The sequence below is a fragment of the Microtus oregoni genome, unplaced genomic scaffold (genome assembly GCF_018167655.1).
Source record: "Microtus oregoni isolate MIOR12 unplaced genomic scaffold, Mior012 000019F_ref0000042, whole genome shotgun sequence".
Lineage (NCBI taxonomy): Eukaryota > Metazoa > Chordata > Mammalia > Rodentia > Cricetidae > Microtus > Microtus oregoni.
Window position 1 is genome coordinate 2,960,575 of NW_024543078.1, and position 22,851 is coordinate 2,983,425.

The window sequence follows — 22,851 nt, forward strand, 5'->3', positions numbered from 1 at the left end:
GCCCAGGATATCCACTCAGCACTGCCTGCCTATGGTGTGCCTGGGGTTCTGTCTGTGAAGCAAGCCCCCAGCTGCAGGTGCAGCCCACTCCCTGTGCTCTCTTCTTCCGGGGCCCTAAGCCTGTGGGACTTAGATCCAGAAAAAACGGCACAGTGAGGGTTTAGAAAGAGGCTTACTGAGGGCTCCCCTTCAAAGCAGTGTTCCAGGGGACATACCCCACATCATCCAGGTTCTTGTCCATACAACTAAAGCTGAGCATACCTCGGCCCAGGATAGTGCAGGCTCCGTTTCAGAGATGGGCACAGGACGATGTGTCAAACATTTAGAATGATCTGAAACTGGCCTCTGGGGTCCTCCCTGGGAGCCACAGGGTCATAGGGGTCCCAGCCCCCAACTGGCAGGCAGAGACGGTGCCCAGGGCCTTGGCAAAACAAAGGCCTATTGACAGAGCTGGAGCCCACAGGGGCCCAGCAGCTGGCTGCTCACTTCCGCTCCAGGCAGACAGGGCTGCCTGTGCCTCTCCAGCTCCTGGTTCACCTCTTCTGCCCAGTCGTAGCCCGTAAGGATGCTATGCTGGTGGGCAGGAGGGCCAGGCTGTCCTGCCTGGACTCCATCGTGCAACTGTGGAACCCAAGGCCCAGGGAAGGAACAGCAAAGGAGGTCAAGCAGAGTAGCAGAACTGAGGTAAAGGTTACTCCATGAAGTCCATCAGAGACGAGGCCTCCTTATGAACCGGCTGTTCCACATCCGGGGTGTCTGCAGGAGGAGCATCTTGGCAAGGCTGGCATGGCATTGCATGCCTGTCACCTCAGCCCTCCGGAAACAGACAGGAGGATCAGGAGGAGACCAAAGAAAAACACAGAGCCCCTCCCCCGCTTAATAGGCAGATGCTGGGCTGTGTGGATCAGAACCTGGGGAGCCTTACCCTTCAGGCCTGGAAGCCCACTGTCCAGATCCCGCCAGCCAAGGAGTTCAACTTTGGTTGCTGATTGCTGCTGGGACCAGCTTCCCTACTGTCCCACCCCTTCCCTGGCCTAGTTCTGTATCCATTCAAAACACCCAGGAATCCTAAATAGGAAATGACTAGTTACTGCTGGGAGGGTGGGCAGAGGGGTTGGGGATGAGACGATGAGAGAAGGCTGACAGAAACCCTTGGAACAAATGATCACATTCCTAGGGTCATCAATTTGTTTTCCAAAAGGTGATGAGATAGTGTGTGTGTGTGAGAGGCTATAGGAATGAGATGAAGTGTGTGGGGGGGGCTATAGGGCTGAGATGAAGTGGGGGGGCTATAGGGCTGAGATGAAGTGGGGGGGTTATAGGAATGAGATGAAGTTGGGGGGGTTATAGGAATGAGATGAAGTTGGGGGGGTTATAGGAATGAGATGAAGTGTGGGGGGGGCTATAGGGCTGAGATGAAGTGGGGGGGGCTATAGGGCTGAGATGAAGTGGGGGGGTTATAGGAATGAGATGAAGTGTGGGGGGGGTTATAGGAATGAGATGAAGTGGGGGGGTTATAGGAATGAGATGAAGTGGGGGGGCTATAGGGCTGAGATGAAGTGGGGGGGTTATAGGAATGAGATGAAGTGTGGGGGGGCTATAGGGCTGAGATGAAGTGGGGGGGGGTTATAGGAATGAGATGAAGTGTGTGTGGGGGGTTATAGGAATGAGATGAAGTGTGGGGGGGGCTATAGGGCTGAATGAAGTGGGGGGGGCTATAGGGCTGAGATGAAGTGGGGGGTTATAGGAATGAGATGAAGTGGGGGGCTATAGGGCTGAGATGAAGTGGGGGGGTTATAGGGCTGAGATGAAGTGGGGGGGTTATAGGGCTGAGATGAAGTGGGGGGGTTATAGGGCTGAGATGAAATTAAGGGTGTGCGGGCAGGAGAGATGGCTCAGCGGTTAAGAACATTGCCTGCTCTTCCAAAGGTCCTGAGTTCAATTCCCGGCAACCACATGGAGGCTCACAACCATCTGTAATGGGGTCTGATGCCCTCTCCTGGCCTGTAGGAATACACACAGACAGAATATTGTATACATAATAAATAAATAAATAAATATTTTTAAAAAAAGAAATTAAGGGTGCGCACAACTACACTCAGACATTGATTGATTGGCGGGGTCTCACAAGTAGCGCTAGCTGGTTTGCAGTTCACCATGTAGATCAGGTTGGTCTCAAATTCAGAGATCTACTTGCCTATCAAGGACTGGTGTTACAGACAAGGGCCAATATACCTGGCATAAAACAATTTGCAGAGAAACTGGAGTGAAGAAGGCTGGGTGCTTTAAGAGCATTTATTGTTCTTGCGGGGACCCTGGGTTTGGTTCCCAGTATCCATGTGGTGGCAAACAGTCCATTGTTCCAAGTAACATCAGTTCCAGGGGAGCCAGCACCGTCTTCTGGCTCATTAAGGCCCATGCTAGCATGTGGTACACACACACACATGCACATAAAATAAGATAAATAAATCCAAAAACAAAAAACAAAGTAGCTCGATAGTTTAAAAAGGTGGACAGCTCCTGAGGAATGAAGATTGGCCTCTGGCTTGTACACACACACATTTGTACACACAAGTGAGACGGTGGCCCTGAGCCAGGTACCCCTGGGGCAGGTGTGAGAACGGGTGTGGGTAGGACCAGCAGCCAGGTCATTGCAGACTCACAGCAGATCAACAAGACCCCCAAGTGCAGACACAGGCCGAGATCCCTGAGTGTTAGCACTCTCTCTGTGACCGCTGGACTGGCAGAGCGGTCTTCTAGTATGGCAGGGTCTCTGACAGCCTGCTGCTGAGCTGCCTCCTCCCCTGCATTCGGCCACAAGCCCTGGGGCTCTGGCGACCTGCCCAGCTGACATCTTCCCAGGGTGAACATAAAAGATCCCCCTCCATCTGGAACAGGCATGTGCCCTGGGGCGGGACACAGCCTGGCACTGTTAACTCTAATGTTCTAAAGTGGAGGCCAGAGGGGTTTCAGGAGCATCTCTGGAGTCCTCAGGGTCAGGGCAGCCCATCTGTGTCAGATGAGGACATGCAGCTGGTAGGGCACACCCCTGACACCATGAATACCTACTGTAAGCAGGCACAAGTCATATCTCCATCCTGTGACATTCAGGCAAGAAATGGTAAAGGCTGGAGGTTTGAGGACCCATAAAGGACCCTCTGGTTCAGGAGAACCTAGGAAGAACTAAGATCTAAAGAAGTCTGAAGGGGACCCAGAAGCATCAGAAGAGTCTAAGAGGGGTCAAGGGATTTATAGATGAACTTAGGCAGGTCAAAGGAAACGGGATGGGGGAAGGACAGGAGAATCTAAGGAGCCCAGAGGGTACACAAGAAGGCCCAAGAGTCCACTGCGTGAAAATTGTCTTCCCACCAACTCCCAGCTATCCTTTCCCTGTATTGCCCCCCCCCCCCCATTATACAATCCTCCCCATTCTGTGAAGCTGCTGGGCATCTAGAGCCAGATCTGGTGTCGCCTGGCTCGGGTCACAGCTTAGGACCCTCCAGGAGCCAATGTCTCTCCAGAGCAGGAGGGTAGAATGTAGCTGAGGCCTGAGTGAAGTGGATAGCTAGGGGCGGGGCGGGGGGGGGGCGCAGAGGCAGGAGCTGAGCCTTGATCCCCTGGAGAGAGCATTTACTACGCTGACAGCAGCTTTGGGGATGAGGTCGCAAGCAGTCACAGGAGCTTCTAGTTATCATGCTTTCGAGGCTTTACTGTGCCTCGGTTTCCCCACTAGCAGAGCTTGGAGAGGGACTGAACTTAGATCCTAGAATGATCTCACTTCTTCCCACACATATTCATAGGTTTCTTGTAGCGAAGATGGGGAAAACAGCAGAGCCGGGTGGCCTCTGGGAGCACACTTTTATTATGGAATCTGGCTCCTTGAGCCGAGAAAGGGGTTAGCGTCCAGCGGTTGCCCCGCCCGTGGTGTCCTAGAGACCGCGGAGGGAGCCCCAGAGTGGACCAGGGCCTGGTCTGCAGCGCGCGCAGAGGCAGGGGCCAACGGACTGTGCTTGGTGACCTTGGGTGCGTCCTTGGCCTCAGTTTCCCCTGGGAAACCAAGTCCGAGCGCATTTCCAAGGTCTCGGGGGTGCCTGACTGACCTTGAATCTGCCTGCTGACCCTAGCCTCAGTTTCCCCCATCCATCCCCGTGAGGGGGTGAGGGTAGCGCAGGTGGAGGCGGGGCTCCCTCCCCCGCCCCTCCCCCGCGCGCAGAGGCTCCGCCCCCGACTCCGCCCTCCCTCGGGCTCGGCCGGCAGTGGCGGCGGCCGCTGCGCTCCTCACTGCCCGGCGCCGCCTCGCCATGGATGCGCGCGGGGGCGGCGGGCGGCCCGGTGACAGTCCGGGCACGACCCCCGCGCCGGGGCCGCCGCCACCGCCGCCGCCACCCGTGCCCCCTCAGCCTCAGCCACCGCCCGCGCCACCCCCGAACCCCTCGACCCCCTCACACCCGGAGCCGGTGGACGAGCCCGGCCCGCGCGCCCGGCTCTGCAGCCGCGACAGCTCCTGCACCCCCAGCGCGGCCAAGGGCGGCGCGAATGGCGAGTGCGGGCGCGGGGATCCGCAGTGCAGCCCCGAGGGCCCCGCGCGCGGCCCCAAGGTGTCGTTCTCATGCCGCGGGGCGGCCTCGGGGCCCACGGAGGCCGAGGAGGCGGGCAGCGAGGAGGCGGGCCCGGCGGGTGAGCCGCGCGGCAGCCAGGCCAGCTTCTTGCAGCGCCAATTCGGGGCGCTCCTGCAGCCCGGCGTCAACAAGTTCTCCCTGCGGATGTTCGGCAGCCAGAAGGCCGTGGAACGCGAGCAGGAGCGCGTGAAGTCGGCGGGGGCCTGGATCATCCACCCCTACAGCGACTTCAGGTGCCGCCTCCGGGAGGGGCCCGTCCTTGGCGCGCCCGGGAGAGGGCGGGGCGCCGCGTCCCGGATGGTGACCTCGGGGTGGTGGCAGTTCGGGGCTTAGGGCTGGGGTGGGGGGAGTACCCTCTCGGTGACCTCGGGCGCGCCCCGGACCCGCCCCCGAGGGACTCTGCTGTGCAGAGGCTCCGCCCTTTTAGAGGCCTGGAGTGAGGGGGTCCCCGGCGCGCCCCCTCCCTCGCGCCCTCGTTGCAGTGGGCGCGCGCGGTGGCTGCAGGGCCAGGGGGGTGAAGAGGACGAATAGAGGGGAACGTAGGCACTCGGAGGCTGCGGAGCAGAAGCAGGGATGGAAGGATGGATAGGAGAAAGGAAGAAAAAGAGGAGGAAGGAAAAGAATAGGAAAAGGAAGGAAGGGAGGGAGGGCACATGGAAAGGACGCGCCCTGGAGGCCGCGGGGAGGGGATTATCAAGCGGATGCCGCGGGTTCCCACGGTCTCCGCTTGAACCTGGGGCGGGTGCGTCCTGGGTGTGTGGGTATGGACGTGGCCTGAGTTGGCTGCTGCGTGCAGCGGCAGGCGCTGGCGCAGAGCCACGACCCGAGTGTTTGCGTGTTTCTCCTTTCCGCGCGAGCTTGCGAAATGATGCCCACAGGGGTCCTGGGAGGCGCGTGCCGACCAATCAAGAGGAGGCGTGTCCCTAGGGGTGTGGCTGGTGGGTCTCTAGAACTACCTGTTGGGATACTGGCTGTGCACGCGCGCGCATGTGTGTCCCGGGTGGGTGTACACCCGCGAGCCGTAGGGAGAGCTGCGTGCAGGGAATGCAGGAGAATGTCCCTGTCTTCGTTGACAGTCGGGATGCAGATTTGTGGACAGGGTGCTCTGCTATCTTGGAAAACTGAAGCCTGGAGTTTCAGGACCACGGACAGCTCTGGGACCTGCAGCGGCTCCTGCTAGTCTGGTATCCAGGTCCCTTCTCCCCCAGGCCTGAGTCTCTGAAGACATTGACTTTTGAATAAGGATAGTTCAGTGGTGACGCCCCCTTTCTGTCATTCCCCTTTTTATCTCTAGTGCTTGATAATAGACACACAGAGGCCCAGGAACTACCTCCCTGAGACTACCAGGAACCTGAGTTTGGGGAAGAGTCCCAGCGGTGGGGAGGCACATTCTGGCCAACAGGAGTTGTTCCTGCATGCCCTAGCGTGAGTGCCAGACCCAGCATTGCTCCACAGACTTCCAGGCTTCAGAACTGGACTCTGGGCGTTTGCTGTGTTCCCACCTGTGAAATGGCACAAGAGAGGGTGGGCTTGCCAAGACTTCCTGGTTGGCCAATATGAATGGAGTCTAGTGCCAGCTAGCCAGACAGAGAAAGGCAGTCTGGGGCGGGGCAGGCTGTGAGGTGTATCATCACTCCACTCTCAGACAGAGAAAGGCAGTCTGGGGCGGGGCAGGCTGTGAGGTGTATCACTCCACTCCAGACAGAGAAAGGCTGTGAGGTGTATCACTCCACTCCAGACAGAGAAAGGCAGTCTGGGGCGGGGCAGGCTGTGAGGTGTATCATCACTCCCACTCCAGCGTCACCTTCATGTCCAGGTTTTAGCTGAGGGACGTAAGGCCAGCCCTTAGGCTTGGGTTCTCGGCTGCAGTGATGACAGGTGGTTGACTTTGGGGTGCATGGCGAGGGGAGGCTGAGAGAAGAATCTGAGCTCCTGTCCTTGAGTCCCTGTAGCTATAGATGCCTAGGGGACCCTGTGCTGTCACCGCTCTAAGCCTTGACAGGTTCACAGGCCACACATCTTGCCTGGACAGCCAGCTTGTAAAGTAGGGGATGAGCAAACAGGGGCAGAGACCGTGGCTGAGGCTAAAGGAGTCAGTGTGACCGTCAGATTTCAAAACTGGCTTATGGGGCCACCTGCCTTTCATGCCTGAGGACTTGTGCCCCTTCTAGAACCTTCTGGTCAGTGTTGACCAAGACAGGTCTCCAGAGCCTCTAGGGGCTGTTGGGAGCACCATGTGGGTGTTGACCGATGATGGCAGGCGATAGATTGGTTGATTTGGGTCTTCCTGGGGTAGAACCTAGGCTAGCTCTCTCCTGACAACGCATGCGTGCCCTCGACTCACTTTTTCCTTTTTGTCCTGAGACAGGGTTTCCTTCGTTGTTCTGTAGACTTGAATTTAGTCCTCTTGCCTATTTTCTGAAATGGCAGGTGTGCACCACTAGGCCCAGCTGTATTGAGTTAACAAGCACAAAAAAGGAAGATCGTATCCCAAGCCTGGGAGAGGAAAAGTCATTCAGTCATGGAGTTGTTGTGCTCCGGTGCTGGTGGATGGTGGGATGTGTGTGTGTGTGTGTGTGTGTGTGTGTGTGTGTGTGAAGTCTTTATACAGAGTGGTGGGTGGGGACCTCCTGTCTCTCTCCAGGGGCTGAGCAGCTAAGCATCTCCCTCTGTTGGCTCTGACTTGGCTCCCCAGTGATTCTGTCCTGTGACTTGGCTGGCAGGCCTGACATCCAGTTGGGACTTTATTGGTTAGTTCTCCCTCCCCAGGAAGGAGGGGAAGGCAGAGTCACTGAAGGCATGGGAGAGGCAAGGCTGTGGGGTGTGAGTCCCTTTGGGCACCAGTTACCTGCACCATGCAGTCCACAGGGACCTAGAGGAGCCAAGTTCTGAGCAGAATTCTGTCCCAGAATCAGGACTGCACAGTGTCTACCTCAATTTCCCAAGATGTGAGAAGGTTGTGGTGTGGGGGAAGGGAGCAGGTGTCTAGAAGGATCTTTTACCTTTTTTTTTATGGAACTTTGTTCAGTCATGCCCAGACAGCTAAAAAATATTATTTCAATTCTTATTACATTTATTTATTGTGTGTGGGCACCACGGTGCCCATGTGTTCTTCAGAGGACAACCTGTGGGAGTCAGTTCTCTCCTTCCACCATGTGAGCCCCAGGGACTAAACTCAGTCTGTCAGATTTTGGTGGCTATGGCTTTTATCCAGTGAGCTATCTCACTGCCCCCACGATGACCTTGAACTTCTAATCTCTGTGAGTGCTGGGATGGCAGGAACGCACCACACAGCCCGGCTTCTGTGTTCTGTGCTGCTGGAATTGTGAGCCTGAGCACTGTAGACACTACTGCAACCCACTAACCTCCCAACTTGAGGTCTCATTCTGTAGGCCGGCCAGCCTCTCACTTCCGGCAATCCTCCTGCTTCATCCTCCCAGGTCCTAGGATCACAGGCAGTTGGCACCTCACTCAGTCTCATCTGGTTCTTCTGAGCATCCACCCTGGCCATGAGAAGCTTCTGTGGAGAAGCAAGTTTGAGGGTTGGGAAGTGTTCCAGGTCTGGACGCACATGCTGAGACTGGGTGGTACTCGAGGAAGAAAGAGGCAAGAACCCAATCCAGACCTGTAGACACCGCTTCTGAGACTGCCATGTCCCCCCACTAGGTGGCCAGGGCTCAGAGTGAGGGCAGGATGTTGCTCCCGGCATGTAAATCCCTAGAAATGGGTTCTGTATCAAGGCCCTAGAATAAATCGCATTATCATCGATTTATCATCGAGGATGTGGGGTTTGGGCAAGCACCTGCCTCCCAGATGGGAGTATTGGGATCCTCAAACTCTCAGTGTTGTGAAAGAAGTCTTTGGGGGGAGGGATTGAGGTCAGGATAGCCAAAGCCCCCTCTTTTTCTACCCCAAAGCTATTACTTCAGTATTTGGAGAGACCCTTTTCCTTGGCCTGCCCTTAAGACGCCCTCCAACCCACACTGGAGCACCCCCATCATTCTGGAGTTGAGCCTTGCCCAGGGCGAGATCTCTCAGCCCTCTACAGACTCCAGTTTCCCAGGTCCCTCTGCCTCCACCTGGGAAGCCCCATGGTGGTCTCGGAGCCTTTGCACTAGCTACTCTGCCCAGGTACCGCCTCTCCCCCATACCATCAGCCCTTGAATGTCTCCCACTCCGAGCAACCTTCTTGAACACTGATACCAGGTCCACCCCTCACACCCTGGCATTCAGCACGATCCTTCCCCAATAGGAGCAGGGTTAGGGGTACAGCCTGTGTCCCTGGTCACTGTGTATCCCTGGTGCTTGGCATACAATGAACCTTTACAAATGTCTGCACCTGGGATTCTAGCTGTCTTCCCACCGTGGTTTCCAGCCCTAATCCTGTCACCTGCTCTGGGGACTCAGTGGGCTCAGGCCCTGATCCTCTGTCCGAGCCTGGCCCGTAATCCCTGACCTCCAGCCTCTAATCCCTCTAGCTTTGCTTGGATCTGTGATCCCAGACCAGACGACTTCTGGCTGTATCTCAGATCTGCCTGTAGAGATGTGGCTGTTCTGGTTGGTCAATGGAGGTCTGACCTTGGCTTTGAGGGCTCCATGATCAGCGATAAGATCCTGACTGTGCCAGTGGGGCTGTGACTCACCCAGCAGTGCCCAGGTGTGAATGGAAGGGGCTTCTCTCTGTTACCCCATGATCTATGGGCCTCAGTTTCCTTGCTGGAGCTGAGAACGACTGGGCAGCTGAGGGAGAAGAGAGTTCATTTGGTGTCAACCATCCAGAATCTACCTATGGGCTGGAGAGGGCTTGGGCTAAGATCAGCAAAAGAGATTCTTTGCCCTTGTCTCCACTGGATCTGCCCTCTGACCCCTGAGCCGGGGGTGGGGTGGGGTGGTGGTAACAGCATGGTCCTGAGTATGCCCCCAGAATTAGACAGCCAATCAGGACTCCTTGTTGTTTATTAGGGAATTTGTTTTGTTTTGTTTTGTTTTGTTTGAGATGGTCTCATGTAGTCCAGGCTCGTCCCAAGCTTCAGTAAGGAAGTCTTTGATCCTCCTGCTTCAACTTCCCAAGGATCAGAGGCCTGTCCTGTGCCCAGAGGTCCCCGAGGTCCTTGCTGTGGATGGGGTAGAGAAGGTGGGAATGTTAGGCAAGGAAGCACAGCCTGGGAGAGAAGTTAGAGCTGTGTCTGGATGGCCCGCCATCCCAGGTCCTGTCTCTTCAAACAGGCGAGGGACTGGTGGGGGAGGGTGGGGGAGGGGACCTCCAGAGTCCTGTTCCCCTTGGTGTGGAACTTCCGACCCATTCTGACTTTGGGGACCAGGTTTACTGCGGAAGATGAAGACTGGGGACACTTGGGTTAGAGCAAGTGGGCCCCACCCTACCAGGACCACAAGGACAGCCACCTCCTGTTCCCTCTCCTCAGGCACTGGGGGAAAACAGGCCCCTACCTTGTGACCTGGAGATGCAGTGGCTGAGGGAGGCTCCAGGACAGAGTGGCTGGGTACAGAGGACAGTCTCAGGCCTGGGCCTCCGTGGAAAGTATGCCTGGCCCTGACTACCTCAGGAAGGGAAGAGAAGTGTTGCGTGGCTGCAGCCTAGAAAGAGATACCTGCTGTGGTCTGCTGTGTCTTCAGACTAGTTCAGGTCCCTTTAATAGTTTCTAAGCCTCCTTCCCATCACGGTTGAAAGTGCCCCACAGTGGTTTCTAGGTCCCCCTGGTGGTTTAGTGGCCCACCCTGAGCTGTTGTATCCACCAATGGTGGTCCTGGTTCCTGTTGACTGTTGCCTGCTCATTCTCAATTGTTTTACTCAATGGCTCCTCCAAAGAGAAGGCATCCTCAATCCAGAAGGGGAGAGGTTGGGGCCAAGCTATGTGACAGATTCTGGGGGTCTGAGACAGCACTACTGTCCAGAGCCGGGCCCCACTCTAAAGCCGCTGGCTATGACTGAGCGATGACCCACAAGGCTCTTGAAGAGAAGTGTGCTTTGATTCTTCCCACTCAGTGGTTGGCTCCTGGGGACTTAGACACCCTCTTCTGCACCATGTGCAAGACCACCCTACCCCAGACATACAAACATACACATAATTTTAAAAGAAAGAATTCTTCAAATACGTTATTTCGTGCTCGCGAGGTCTGGTAGACCCCTCCCCCACAGCTGATGTTACCCCTCAGCTCCAGAGGACTTGTGAGGGGCATCACACATGAATACGGTCCCCAAATCCTCCCACACAGGGCTGAGGAGAGAAGGGACTACGGTCCCCAAGGGACAGAGAAGCCTGCCCAAGGTCACTCATGCATGGCAGGAGCTAGCACAAGGCTGTGCTCAAAGACACTGGGTGTTGTCCTGTCGTTGGCTCTCACGACCTGAGCTGCCCAGAATGCCCCAGTACAAATCACTCTTGAATTTTTTCTCTCGTTTTTGGACTGTTTCCTTGAGCTCAGTTCTCTGAAGTGGAGTCTGGTCGCCCGCTGGGCACTGTGTTTATAACTGGCAGAAGGAGCCAGCTCACAGGCAAGCTCTGAGCCAGCGGCTCCAGACACTGCACCCCTGACGCACGCCTCTCCTCTGAGCTGACTTGGGCGAATTGATCCAGCCTGTGTGCTCTAGAAACAGTGGGCACTGTGCCTACGGGAAGCCCAAATTCCAAGAGGTAATGACAGACCTCTAGGGATCCAAGGGGGCTGACACAATCTAGGTGTGAGGAGACCCCTGAGACTGCAACCCTGGCTGGCCTGGAACTCCCAGAGATCCTCCTGCATCTGCCTCCTGGTGTTGCGATTATAGGTGTGCATCACCATACCCAGCCTATTCCAGAGCTCTTCATCCTCCCGTCTCCTCTCAAGTGCTGAGACCACAGCTGTGCCCACGTGCCTAGCTCTCCAAGGTGACCAGCTGTCCCCACAGGAGCTGTGACCCCATCATGGTGTGAGCCCTGCAGCTCTAGGCGGGGAAGAGGGTGGCTGGTCACTACCCTGTCCCCTTACCCAGCTTTCAGCCTCCTGCCCATGCCCAGCACTGTACCACCTACCAGCTCCCATCCCTTTTGAAGACCAGATTTGTGCCAGGCACATTGTCCCTTTTTGGTCATGTGAAGTGTTTAGTCTATTTTGAGACTCTCTGCAGACTGGAGGTGCCTTCAAGGCAAGGTCAGAGTGGGCAGAGAGAGGGACCCTGCTGCCTGGCATCAGGAGGCTTCTTTGAGGAAGCCCAGTTCTTGCCACACAGTAAGACCTGGAGTCCTGGAGGGCTGTGTTATAATCTGGGGTCCTGGAGACCACCTTAGGATTGCGATCTTGGAGACTCACCTTAGAGTTGGGGGTCCCAGGAGAGAGACCTCCTTAGATTGGGATCCCAGAGACTATCTTAGTTTTGGTGGAGACCCACTTCAGCGTTGGGGTACCAGAGACTACCTCAAGGTTGGGGTCCCAGAGACCACATTAGGACTGGGGTCCCAGAGTCCACCTCAGGGCTGGGGTCCCAGAGTCCACCTCGGGGTTGGGGTCCCAGAGACCACATTGGGGCTGGGGTCCCAGAGACGACCTCGGGGTTGGGGTCCCAGAGTCCACCTCGGGGTTGGAGTCCCAGAGTCCACCTCAGGGCCGGGGTCTCAGAGACCACATTGGGGCTGGGGGTCCCAGAGACGACCTCGGGGCTGGGGTCTCAGAGACGACGTCAGGTTGGGGGTCCCAGAAAGCACCTGGGCTGGGGAAGAGAGCACGCCTGCCGAGGCCGGGCGTTGCGAGCATCCTGCCTGTCCTCAGGTTCTACTGGGACTTCACCATGCTGTTGTTCATGGTGGGAAATCTCATCATCATCCCAGTGGGCATCACTTTCTTCAAGGATGAGACCACTGCGCCGTGGATCGTCTTCAACGTGGTCTCGGACACTTTCTTCCTCATGGACTTGGTGCTGAACTTCCGTACTGGCATTGTGATTGAGGACAACACGGAGATCATCCTGGACCCCGAGAAGATAAAGAAAAAGTACCTGCGCACGTGGTTCGTGGTAGACTTCGTGTCATCCATCCCGGTGGACTACATCTTCCTCATCGTGGAGAAAGGCATCGACTCCGAGGTCTATAAGACGGCTCGCGCACTGCGCATTGTCCGCTTCACCAAGATCCTCAGCCTGCTCCGGCTGCTGCGGCTGTCCAGGCTCATCCGCTACATCCACCAGTGGGAGGAGGTGAGGGACAGGGAGGGGACCAGGGATGGGTGGAACCCCAGAGACGTGGTCTTGGGCAGGACTGGAGCTACAACTGAAGTCAGAGCCATCAGAGATGTGGAATACAGGGATGCTGGGCTTGTGTGTGTGTGGGCGTTGGCTGTGGACCCGGCAAAGGATGCAGGGGCATGGTCACGAGGGACCTTGGAAACTAAGTCTAGCAGTTAGAGATGGTCCTTAGGTGTGGGGTCTTGGGAGTGGGGGTGGGACCTCGGGCTTGGGTGGGTCTATTCTGTGGATCGAGCCAATCATCTGAGGTTGGGACCTTGGTGTGGGTGTGGTCATGACTTTAGGACCAGAGCTTTGACTTGGGGTGCACAAGAGACAGGGACACCAGTACTGTGGGTGCAGGGCCTTGGCAGGGCAGAGTTGGGGGCTCACAAGAAACAGACCAGGGCTGCAGGGCTGGGACTTTGGGGCATAGCTGGGTCAAAGCTGCAGGGAGAGAACCCATGCCTGGGCGGGGCCAGAGCTGTGAATGTGTGGCCCACATGGATGCCAACCCTGGGAGTGCAGGGTCTTGGGCTGTGGGTGTGGCCAAGGCTGAGGACCACTAGAAGAAGCAGGGCTAAGGCCTCTGTAGGGAATGAAGATGGGCATCTCATGGAAAAGCTGTAGCATTGGGCCCTGAGTCTCACCAGGAGCAGGACCAAAGTTGCTCCAGCTGCCAAGAGCCTTAAGGGAAGTGAGGTTTGCCTGTGATGGAAGGCCCAGGGTTGGGTCCTGGGAAGATGAGCAAGGTTTGTAGAGCGGTGGGGTCCGGGTACACATTGTTAGATGGAGGATGGGGGACAGGCAGCATATCACATCGGTGGCTGTAGGCTCAGGAGCAAGACTGGAGGACAGACAGTCTTGGGGACCACCCTGGAACTCCTCATGGAGTTGCAAGGCCACGACCTTCAGGACACGTTGTTACCATGCCCCTTCCTGTGCCCTGTAAGATGTGGGGGGAAGAGGCTCAGACTTCTTCACTTACCCAACCCCCAAATTCAAGATCCCTGACTCTGACCCATTCCTGCCCCTGTGACCACTGGGAGAAACTTAATGGGGCTGGCAGGTGGGGACAGAATTTGGGCAGGATGGGGGAGGATGTTCCAGAGAGGTCATGGGTAAGGTAGGCTGGGTGGAATTCAGAAAAGAAAGTGGTCAGGGAAGGGTACAGAAAGAAAGGGGTGCAGGATTCTCACGGCCATGCGCCCTCTCAGATTTTCCACATGACCTACGACCTGGCAAGCGCGGTGATGCGCATATGTAACCTGATCAGCATGATGCTCTTGCTCTGCCACTGGGATGGCTGCCTGCAGTTCCTGGTGCCCATGCTGCAAGACTTCCCCAGCGACTGCTGGGTGTCCATCAACAAGATGGTGGTGAGTACTTCCTGGTGGAGCTCCAGCTTTCCCTTGTGCCCACCAGCGCCATCTAGAGTCCTCCATGGGCAAAGCAGCTCCCACCCAATGACCACTAGTGCCTCTTGATGTAGAGGGCCTTATGCACACTGGCCCCTGTGCCTAATACCTGCCAGTGCCCCCCGGGACCCCTCAGCCCACCCGCCCTGGCGTCTGACGCCTGCCAGTGCCCCCGGGACCCCTCAGCCCACCCGCCCTGGTGTCTGACGCCTGCCAGTGCCCCCGGGACCCCTCAGCCCACCCGCCCTGGCGTCTGATGCCATCCTTCATTGCCACACGGACACACTACTCAGTGCTCTTACTTTAAAAATGTTTCGCTTAGTTGGCAATGGCGGCACATGCCTTTAATCCCAGCACTCGGGAGGCAGAAGCAGGCGGATCTCTGTGAGTCCGAGGCCAGCCTGGTCTACAGAGACAGTCCGGGCAACACAGAGAAACCCTGTCTCGAAATTCCCTCACCCCCAAAAAAAGTTTTTTTAAGTTTTTATTTTAGACTATTTTATGTGTGTGTTTGCCTGCATGCATGTATGTGCACCTCTGGGGGTCAGAAGAGGGTGTCAGATACTGGGAATTGGAGCTATGGATGTGGGTGCTGAGACATGAACTGGGGTCCTCTTGAAGAGCACCCAGTGTTCTGAACAGTCTTCTCTCCAGCCTCTCCTACTTGTTTGTTTAAAAGGATTCCCATTAAGTTTATTGGTTATTTTTTTAAATCTTGTGTCTGTGTGGGTATATGCACCTAAGTGCAGTGCCCTCAGAGGCCAGAAGAGGGCATCGGATCTCCTGGAGCTGGAGTTACAAGTGCTTGTGGCTGCCCTGTGGGTTCTGAGAACTGCACTCAGGTCCTCTGAAGAGCAGCCAGTGCTCTTAACTGCGGAGCCACCTCTCCAGCCTGACCTCTTACATTCTGTAACCAGCACTGCATTAGCCCAGGGTGGACAGGTAGCTGCAGATCACCTTGCCTCCGCCTCCAGCGCTCTGGGTTGGCAGTGTGCCGCCAGTCACTTCTCCTTATGTCTTTATCTAAATATATTTAAGACGAAACCAAGGGGAAAGTTGTCACCATCAGCCCTAAGAAGTAACAACTCCAGATACCCATTGTCTCCATGTCTGCATCACATTTAAAAAGAGACTGTACAGCCCAGGGAGGAGTCTCTGCCAGTTCCTAAGAGAGGCAGATTAGTATGATAGCAAGTTCAAGGTTAGCAAGACTTTCTCAAAATAAAAGTAAAAAGAGGGCTGGGGGTGGCTTAGCAGTAGAGCCCCCACTAGAATCCTCCAATGAGGGGCTGGGGCGTGGTCAGGATGGAGTCCGTACAGAATCCCCAGTGAGGTTAGAGGACTTGGTCCAGTGATGAACACTTGCAACACAAACCTGCGGCCTTAAGTTGCACCCCTGTAATTGAAAGTCTACAGCGAGGGTCGCACCCCAGGGCAGGGACACACTGAAGGTTGGTGTGTGTCAGTCAGGACACAGCAGGCAGGCATCAATGGAGTCAGAAGCCGGGTAGGGAGAACCCACAAGCGCCCCTCCTAAGAGCCTGGCACAGCTGCCCTGGCTGAGGAACCCTTTGTCCAACTGCTGCTTGCACAAGCGGTTCCATTTCCTGGACGGGCCCAGTGCCCCCCTTCTCTGGCCGGGTCAACTGAGGACATCTAGGGGTGGACTTCTCCCCTCCTTGCCCCTCGGGTGTTATTCCAGTGTCCCAGGACTCTGAAACGGGCACTTGAAGCTGCCTTGGCCGGACTGCAGCCCTTTTGTGGCTTAGTTTCTCCAGAGTGAAGTGGGAGGTGCTGTCAGGCCTGCCCCTGCTAGTGCCTCACTGAGACCCCAGACATGTCGCTGCCCGTGTCCTTTGCCTTGGTTATGTTTGATCAGGGGCGCTCACCCCCTTCAAGTGCCCACAGGAGGGTGGGCAGATGGGTTCAGGGCTCCCCCCGGGGTACAGCCCCCCCCCCCCGACCGTCTGCACTGTCTTTGCAGAACCACTCCTGGAGCGAGCTCTACTCCTTCGCGCTCTTCAAGGCCATGAGCCACATGCTGTGCATCGGGTACGGGAGGCAGGCCCCTGAGAGCATGACTGACATCTGGCTCACCATGCTCAGCATGATCGTGGGGGCCACCTGCTATGCCATGTTCATCGGGCACGCCACTGCCCTCATCCAGTCTCTGGATTCATCCCGGCGCCAGTACCAGGAGAAGGTCAGAGCGGGGAGGCCATGCCTTGGGTCTGCCTTGGGTAGAGTCTGGGTGGGGAGGGGGAAGGGTAGGATTCTAAGAGCTCAGGACAGAGTCAAAGGTGCCAGGCTGGGGTAGATGAGCTGAAGGGACAGGAGCCCACAGGTTTCAGAACCAGTATGACCAGTCCCCAGGGCCCATTTCTGAGTGTTCTGGGGTGAACCTTTGGAGAGGGTAGAGTGAACAAAGAGTGTATCCTCCAGGCTGGTCCTAGGGGCGGCTGCTTTGGAGCAATTGCAGCCCAAAGGGCAGGAGCCCTGCCTTCAACCACCTGCAGCTCCAGGCTCTGCAGTGGGCCTTAGTTCCCCACCCCCTACAGTGACAGCCGGGTCACCCGGGCTCTGTGCCAGGTGCTGGTGTCCGGAAGCCTCCGTCTCGCACCCAAACATGAGCTGGTGCTGCCACCCACCCGCCGTCACGGGGTCTGCTGAGATAAGGACAGCTGTGGCTTAGAAGTGGGGCTGGAGCAGCCCTGGGGTACTGTGCTGGGGACAGCCTGGCACCCACACCCCAGCCCTGCTAGGGAGGAGTTGACTCTGTTGTCCCCCAGGTCCTGGTGGCAGGACTCAGGATGGAAGTCAACATGCATACTGATGTTGACACTGTAGATAACCGCGTCTCAGAAATGTGAGCCAGGCACCCTAAGGTGCCCACACTGTGGTATCACATAGCCCAGGGTGGCCTCAAACTCACTCTAAAACAGAGGATGACCTTGAACTCCTGACCCTCCTGCTAGTGATGGGGTTAAAGGTTAAATACCAGCCTAGACTGAGGCAGATGCAGGACAGCGAGAGCAAAAGGGCGAGACTGGCTCAGTAGAAAGTAGGAAGAGGGGGGCATCAGCAGTAGAGCTCCGCCTTGAATCCCCAGTGGAAGCCCCGCCTAGAATCATAAACATAAATTTATCTGCCAACTGGGCTTGGTGTCTCAGGTTGTCATCTCACCAGTGAGGAGGCTGAGTTCAAATTCCAGGCCAGCCTGGACTACATAGTGAGACCCTGAGCAGGGGCTCTGTGACTACAACGCTGCACTAGCGTCTGTGAAGACCTGAGTTCCACCCCAGCATCATAAACCTGTGGTGGTGGTGACATCTGTCACCCTGGCACTTGAGGCTAGCCTGGGCTACATGAAACCCCGTCTCCAAACAAAACACATCATTTGTCTTTGGTGTTGCTGGGCTTGTCATCGCCCTGGGTCCCCGAGCTGGGTGGCACCGGGCTGGGCTTCTCTCTGGGACAAACACTGATCCTGCTCTCCTCCCTTCAGTACAAGCAAGTAGAACAATACATGTCCTTCCACAAGCTGCCTGCTGATTTCCGCCAAAAAATCCACGATTACTATGAACACCGGTACCAGGGGAAGATGTTTGATGAGGAGAGCATCCTCGGGGAGCTCAACGGGCCGCTGCGTGAGGTGAGGTGGCTGCAGCCACACCCCAGAATCCCATGGACACTGACAGGGCACATGGGATCAGGTCTGACATATGCTGTGGGTGCCCCTGGCCAACACCTGCAGTCCTGCCTGCTTCAAACACCAAGCTACAGTCTCTAGGTGCAGAACATAAAACACACATCTGTGCAACCATGTTCCATCCCAGACCCTGGAGAGGGTCCTTCTTGCCTCTCCTGCCATCTGGGCCCTCACTTATTTCATGCATGTGGATGTTTTGCTTGCATGTGGCACCTGTGGAGATCAGAAGAGAACATTGAATCCCCTGGGACTAGAGTTACAGACAGCTGTGAGCCACCATGTGGTTGCCGGGAATTGAACCAGGTTCCCTGGAAGAACAGCCAATGCTCTAACCACTGATTCATCCCTCCTGCCCCCCACCTTTTAAGATTTTTTTTTACATGTGTGTGTGCATGTGTGTATGTGCCCACAAGTGTGTTCAGGTGCCCATGGAGGCCAGAAAAGGGTGTCTGATCCATTAGAGCTGCCAGATGTGGCTGCTGGGATCAAACTCTGGGCCCTCATGATTGAACAACAGTTTCTTTTATTTCTCCCTTCCTTCCTTTTTTTTTTAAAGATTTATTTATTTATTAAGTATACAATGTTCTGCCTGCATATGTCCCTGCAGGCCAGAAGAGGGCAGCATATTTCATTACAGATGGTTGTGAGCCATCATGTGGTTGCTGGGAATTGAACTCAGGACCTTTGGAAGTGAAGCCAGTTCTCTTAACCTCTGAGCCATCTCTTCAGTCCCTCTTCCTTTCTTTTCATATGTATTAGTGTTTTGCCTGCACATATGTCTGTGTGAGTTACAGACAGTTGTGAGCTACCATGTGGTTGCTGGGAATTGAACCCCTCTGGAAGAGCAGCCGGTGTTCTTGACCACTGAGCCATCTCTGTAGCCCCCCCACTAAGAAATCTCTTGAGCCCCGTCTCCTTTTTTTTTTTTTTTTTTTTGGTTTTTCGAGACAGGGTTTCTCTGTGGCTTTGGAGCCTGTCCTGGAACTAGCTCTGTAGACCAGGCTGGTCTTGAACTCACAGAGATCCGCCTGCCTCTGCCTCCCGAGTGCTGGGATTAAAGGCGTGCGCCACCACCGCCCGGCTCCCCGTCTCCTTTTTAAATGCATACATGCATACGTCCATGTGTACACGGTGCACACGTATGTACATGGAAGCCGGAAGACAACTTAAATGTTGCCCTTGGGACCATCAGACAGGGTCTCTCACTGGCCTGGAGTTGAGCGACTCAGCTAGGCAGGCTGGCCCCTGTCTCTGTCTCCGCAGGCCTGGGATGCCAGGTGCACAGCAGCCTCAGCACGACCAGGGCAGAGGCCCCAGTAGGGACTTAGAGGAGGAGAGCCTTGGGGGCCGCAGGGTCTGGGGCCCACGTCAGGAGGCAGCCTGTCCTTTGTGGAGAGCCTAGCTCACAGGCCATGAAGTGCACGAAGCACATGGCTTTGTAGGGCACCCACATCCACTCCCAGCCCTAGAACTTTACCAGCCGCCCACAGGAAACGCCTCCTCCAAGCCAGGGTTTCTCTGCGTAACTCTGGCTATGCCGGAACTCACTCTGTAGACCAGGCTGGCCTCAAACTCAGAGATCCACCTGCCGTTGCCTCCCAAATTCTGGGATTAAAGGCATGTGCCACCACAGTAGACAAGGTTTCACTCTACAACACAAGGTGACCTTAAATTCATGGCAATCCTCCTGCTTCAGCCTCCCGTGTGCTGTGGGCCACCTTGTCTGGCTCAGTGGTCACTTTTTCATGTGTCCCTCTGACTCACAGTTGCGGCCCTGTAGTGAGTCATGGAGGCTGGTCTCCGTGAGTTGCTTGCTGGGTTCTTAGCAATGCCCTTGACTGAAGCGTCCTGGCTGGAATGACATTTCATATATAACCAAGAGAATGGGTGGCCCAAGGGCACGAGGACGCGGTCGGCCTCCTTTTTCTTCAGAAGTCTTTTACTGTTTCACAGGGTCTCACGTGGCCGAGGCCGTCCTAGAGCTTCTTATGTAGGTGATGCTAACCTTGAACTCCTGACCGTCCTGCCTCCACTCCAGCGCTGTGATAGGCCTGCATGATAGGTTCATGCCATGCTGGGGCTTAGGGATGGAACCCAGGGACTCATGCGTGCCCGGAAGAGCTCTGCCCACTGAACTCTGTCCCTCCTTTGATCCTTTTGGGTATTTTTGTGGTCCTGTTATCTACAAAGAGACCTACAAAGTTTGACTTTCCCAGTCCAGTGTCTGTCACCCATCCCATAGTGGTGTGGACTTGGGACTTTGCCTAGGAGGTTGGATAGGAGCTGAGGGGCCACTGTCTAGCACAGAGACTGAGGGTCTGAGTTACCAAGCCAGTCCGTCACTTGGCTGTCCTCCCTCCTGCCCACAGGAGATTGTGAACTTCAACTGCCGGAAGCTGGTGGCTTCCATGCCACTGTTTGCCAACGCAGACCCCAACTTTGTCACGGCCATGCTGACAAAGCTCAAGTTCGAGGTCTTCCAGCCCGGCGATTACATCATCCGAGAGGGGACCATTGGCAAGAAGATGTACTTCATTCAGCACGGGGTGGTGAGTGTCCTCACCAAGGGCAACAAGGAAATGAAGTTGTCAGACGGCTCCTATTTTGGGGGTGAGTACTCCAAGGCAAGGCAGAGATCTGGATGGAACCAGACCGTGGACAGCTCCAGCCCAGGGAGGTCCAGGAGGGTTTGAGTCAGCAGCGGGCGGGTCTGAGTGTGTCCTGGGCGGGTCTGAGTGTGTCCTGGGCGGGTCTGAGTGTGTCCTGGGCGGGTCTGAGTGTGTCCTGAGCGGGTCTGAGTGTGTCATGGGCGGGTTTGACTGTGTCCTGGGTGGGTTTGAGTGTGTCCTGGGTGGGTCTGAGTGTGTCCTGGGCGGGCAGTTTGTGCACAGGGCATGAGGTTCACTCTTGTCTTTGCAGAAATCTGCCTGCTCACAAGGGGCCGGCGCACAGCCAGTGTGCGGGCTGACACCTACTGCCGCCTCTACTCACTAAGTGTAGATAATTTCAACGAGGTGCTGGAGGAGTACCCCATGATGCGGCGTGCCTTTGAGACCGTGGCCATTGACCGCCTGGACCGCATCGGTGAGCTACCAGACTGCCTGAGAGGGGTCCCAGGATACAGAAAGGAGAGGGTGCTGAGGAGTGTCTGGGTGACACAGTGTCTTCCTGGAGCGAACATAGCAGGCAAAGGCCCTGGGGTGAAAAGGCAAGAAGAGCCAGAAACGGCCTGGTAGAAACAGCTCTGGCTCAATAAACCAGGCACATTAGCAAAGTTCTATGTCAGGCATGGAAGGCAGGGAGAGGTGGGAGCTCCTAGTGACAGGACATAGGAACCAGGTGTTAAGATAGTGGCCCGAATCAGAGGGCACACAGCAAGCGCTCAGACACACGCACACACGACAGGGACTCTCTACAGAGTGTGCATGCTGGATACACTTGCTGTATGCGGCAGGCAATTAGCATGCACTTGCCACATGAGAGGCACTCAGTACTTGGAATCTACACAGGAAATACAGTGGGTGCTGAGAACATGCCTGTTGCTGGACTCAGACTGGCTGCAGAGGCAGGTGGCCAAGCTAGCGCTGACCTCTGCTTTGCCCGCAGGCAAGAAGAACTCCATCTTGCTGCACAAGGTTCAGCACGACCTCAGCTCGGGCGTGTTCAACAACCAGGAGAATGCTATCATCCAGGAGATTGTCAAGTATGACCGTGAGATGGTGCAGCAGGCAGAGCTGGGTCAGCATGTGGGGCTCTTCCCACCACCACCACCGCCGCAGGTCACCTCAGCCATTGCCACGCTGCAGCAGGCCGTGGCCATGAGCTTCTGCCCGCAGGTGGCGCGCCCGCTTGTGGGACCCCTGGCACTCGGCTCCCCACGCCTCATGCGCCGCGCACCCCCAGGGCCTCCGCCTCCCGCAGCCTCACCAGGGCCGTCTACGGCCAGTCCCCCGGCCGCGCCCTCCAGTCCCCGGGCACCGCGGACCTCGCCCTACGGTGCACCTGGCTCCCCAGCCACCCGCGTGGGACCCGCACTGCCCGCGCGCCGTCTGAGCCGAGCCTCGCGCCCGCTGTCCGCCTCGCAGCCCTCGCTGCCCCACGGCGCACCCACGCCCAGCCCCGCGACCTCCACGCGCCCGGCCAGCAGCTCCACGCCACGCCTGGGACCCGCGCCCACCGCCCGGACCGCTGCACCCAGCCCGGACCGCAGGGACTCAGCCTCCCCCGGCGCTGCGGGTGGTCTGGACCCGCTGGACTCTGCGCGCTCGCGCCTCTCTTCCAACTTGTGACCCTTGCGCGCCGCCCCGCGGGCTGGGCGGGGCCATCATCCACACCAAAGCCATGCCTCGCGCCGCCCGCCTGTGCCCGCGCAGAAGCCATAGAGGGACTTAGGTAGCTTAGGCGGCGGGCGGCCTTGCGTCCGGCTGCCCACCCGCCCCCATCGCCCTGCGCCCACCCCATTGTCCCTGCCCCAGCTGCGGCCGCACACGGGAGAGGGAGGGGCGCGATCACCTCGGTGCCTCAGCCCCAATCTGGGACGGGGACGGGGCGGCCCTGGCCAAGAACCTGGCTATGCCCCGCATTTGCGGTGGCAGCCAAGGAAGGATATGGATCAAGTGCAATACTCGGCCCGCCGGCTTTCTGCTGCCCCAGCCCGGCAAGCTCATGCAATAACCAGCCTGGCCCCTGCCCACGCGTCCGAGTGACCTCCCTCAGGCACCCAGGGGCAGGCTTCACGGCCAAGCCGGTGTGGGGGCAAGGCTGAGTCCCCGCCGTCGCCATGAATGTACTGACGAGCCGAGGCAGCAGCGGCCCCCACACCCCATTAACCCACACCTCATTCCGCGCAATAAACGACAGCATTGGCGCCCAGCGCCGAGTCTGCTTGCT

The 22,851-nt window shown here is 56.8% G+C and overlaps 1 protein-coding gene across 1 annotated transcript; it reads left to right on the forward strand.

The window, feature by feature from the left end:
• Positions 1–4,246: 4,246 nt before the first annotated feature.
• Hcn2 (hyperpolarization activated cyclic nucleotide gated potassium and sodium channel 2) lies at positions 4,247–22,828 on the forward strand. The gene is made up of 8 exons (XM_041669862.1): positions 4,247–4,852; positions 12,384–12,807; positions 14,052–14,213; positions 16,237–16,455; positions 17,758–17,904; positions 20,331–20,571; positions 20,881–21,045; positions 21,568–22,828. Exons 1-8 carry the CDS (start codon positions 4,302–4,304, stop codon positions 22,248–22,250), a joined length of 2,592 nt encoding a protein of 863 aa, XP_041525796.1. The 5' UTR covers positions 4,247–4,301; the 3' UTR covers positions 22,251–22,828.
• The last annotated feature ends 23 nt before the right edge of the window (positions 22,829–22,851 follow it).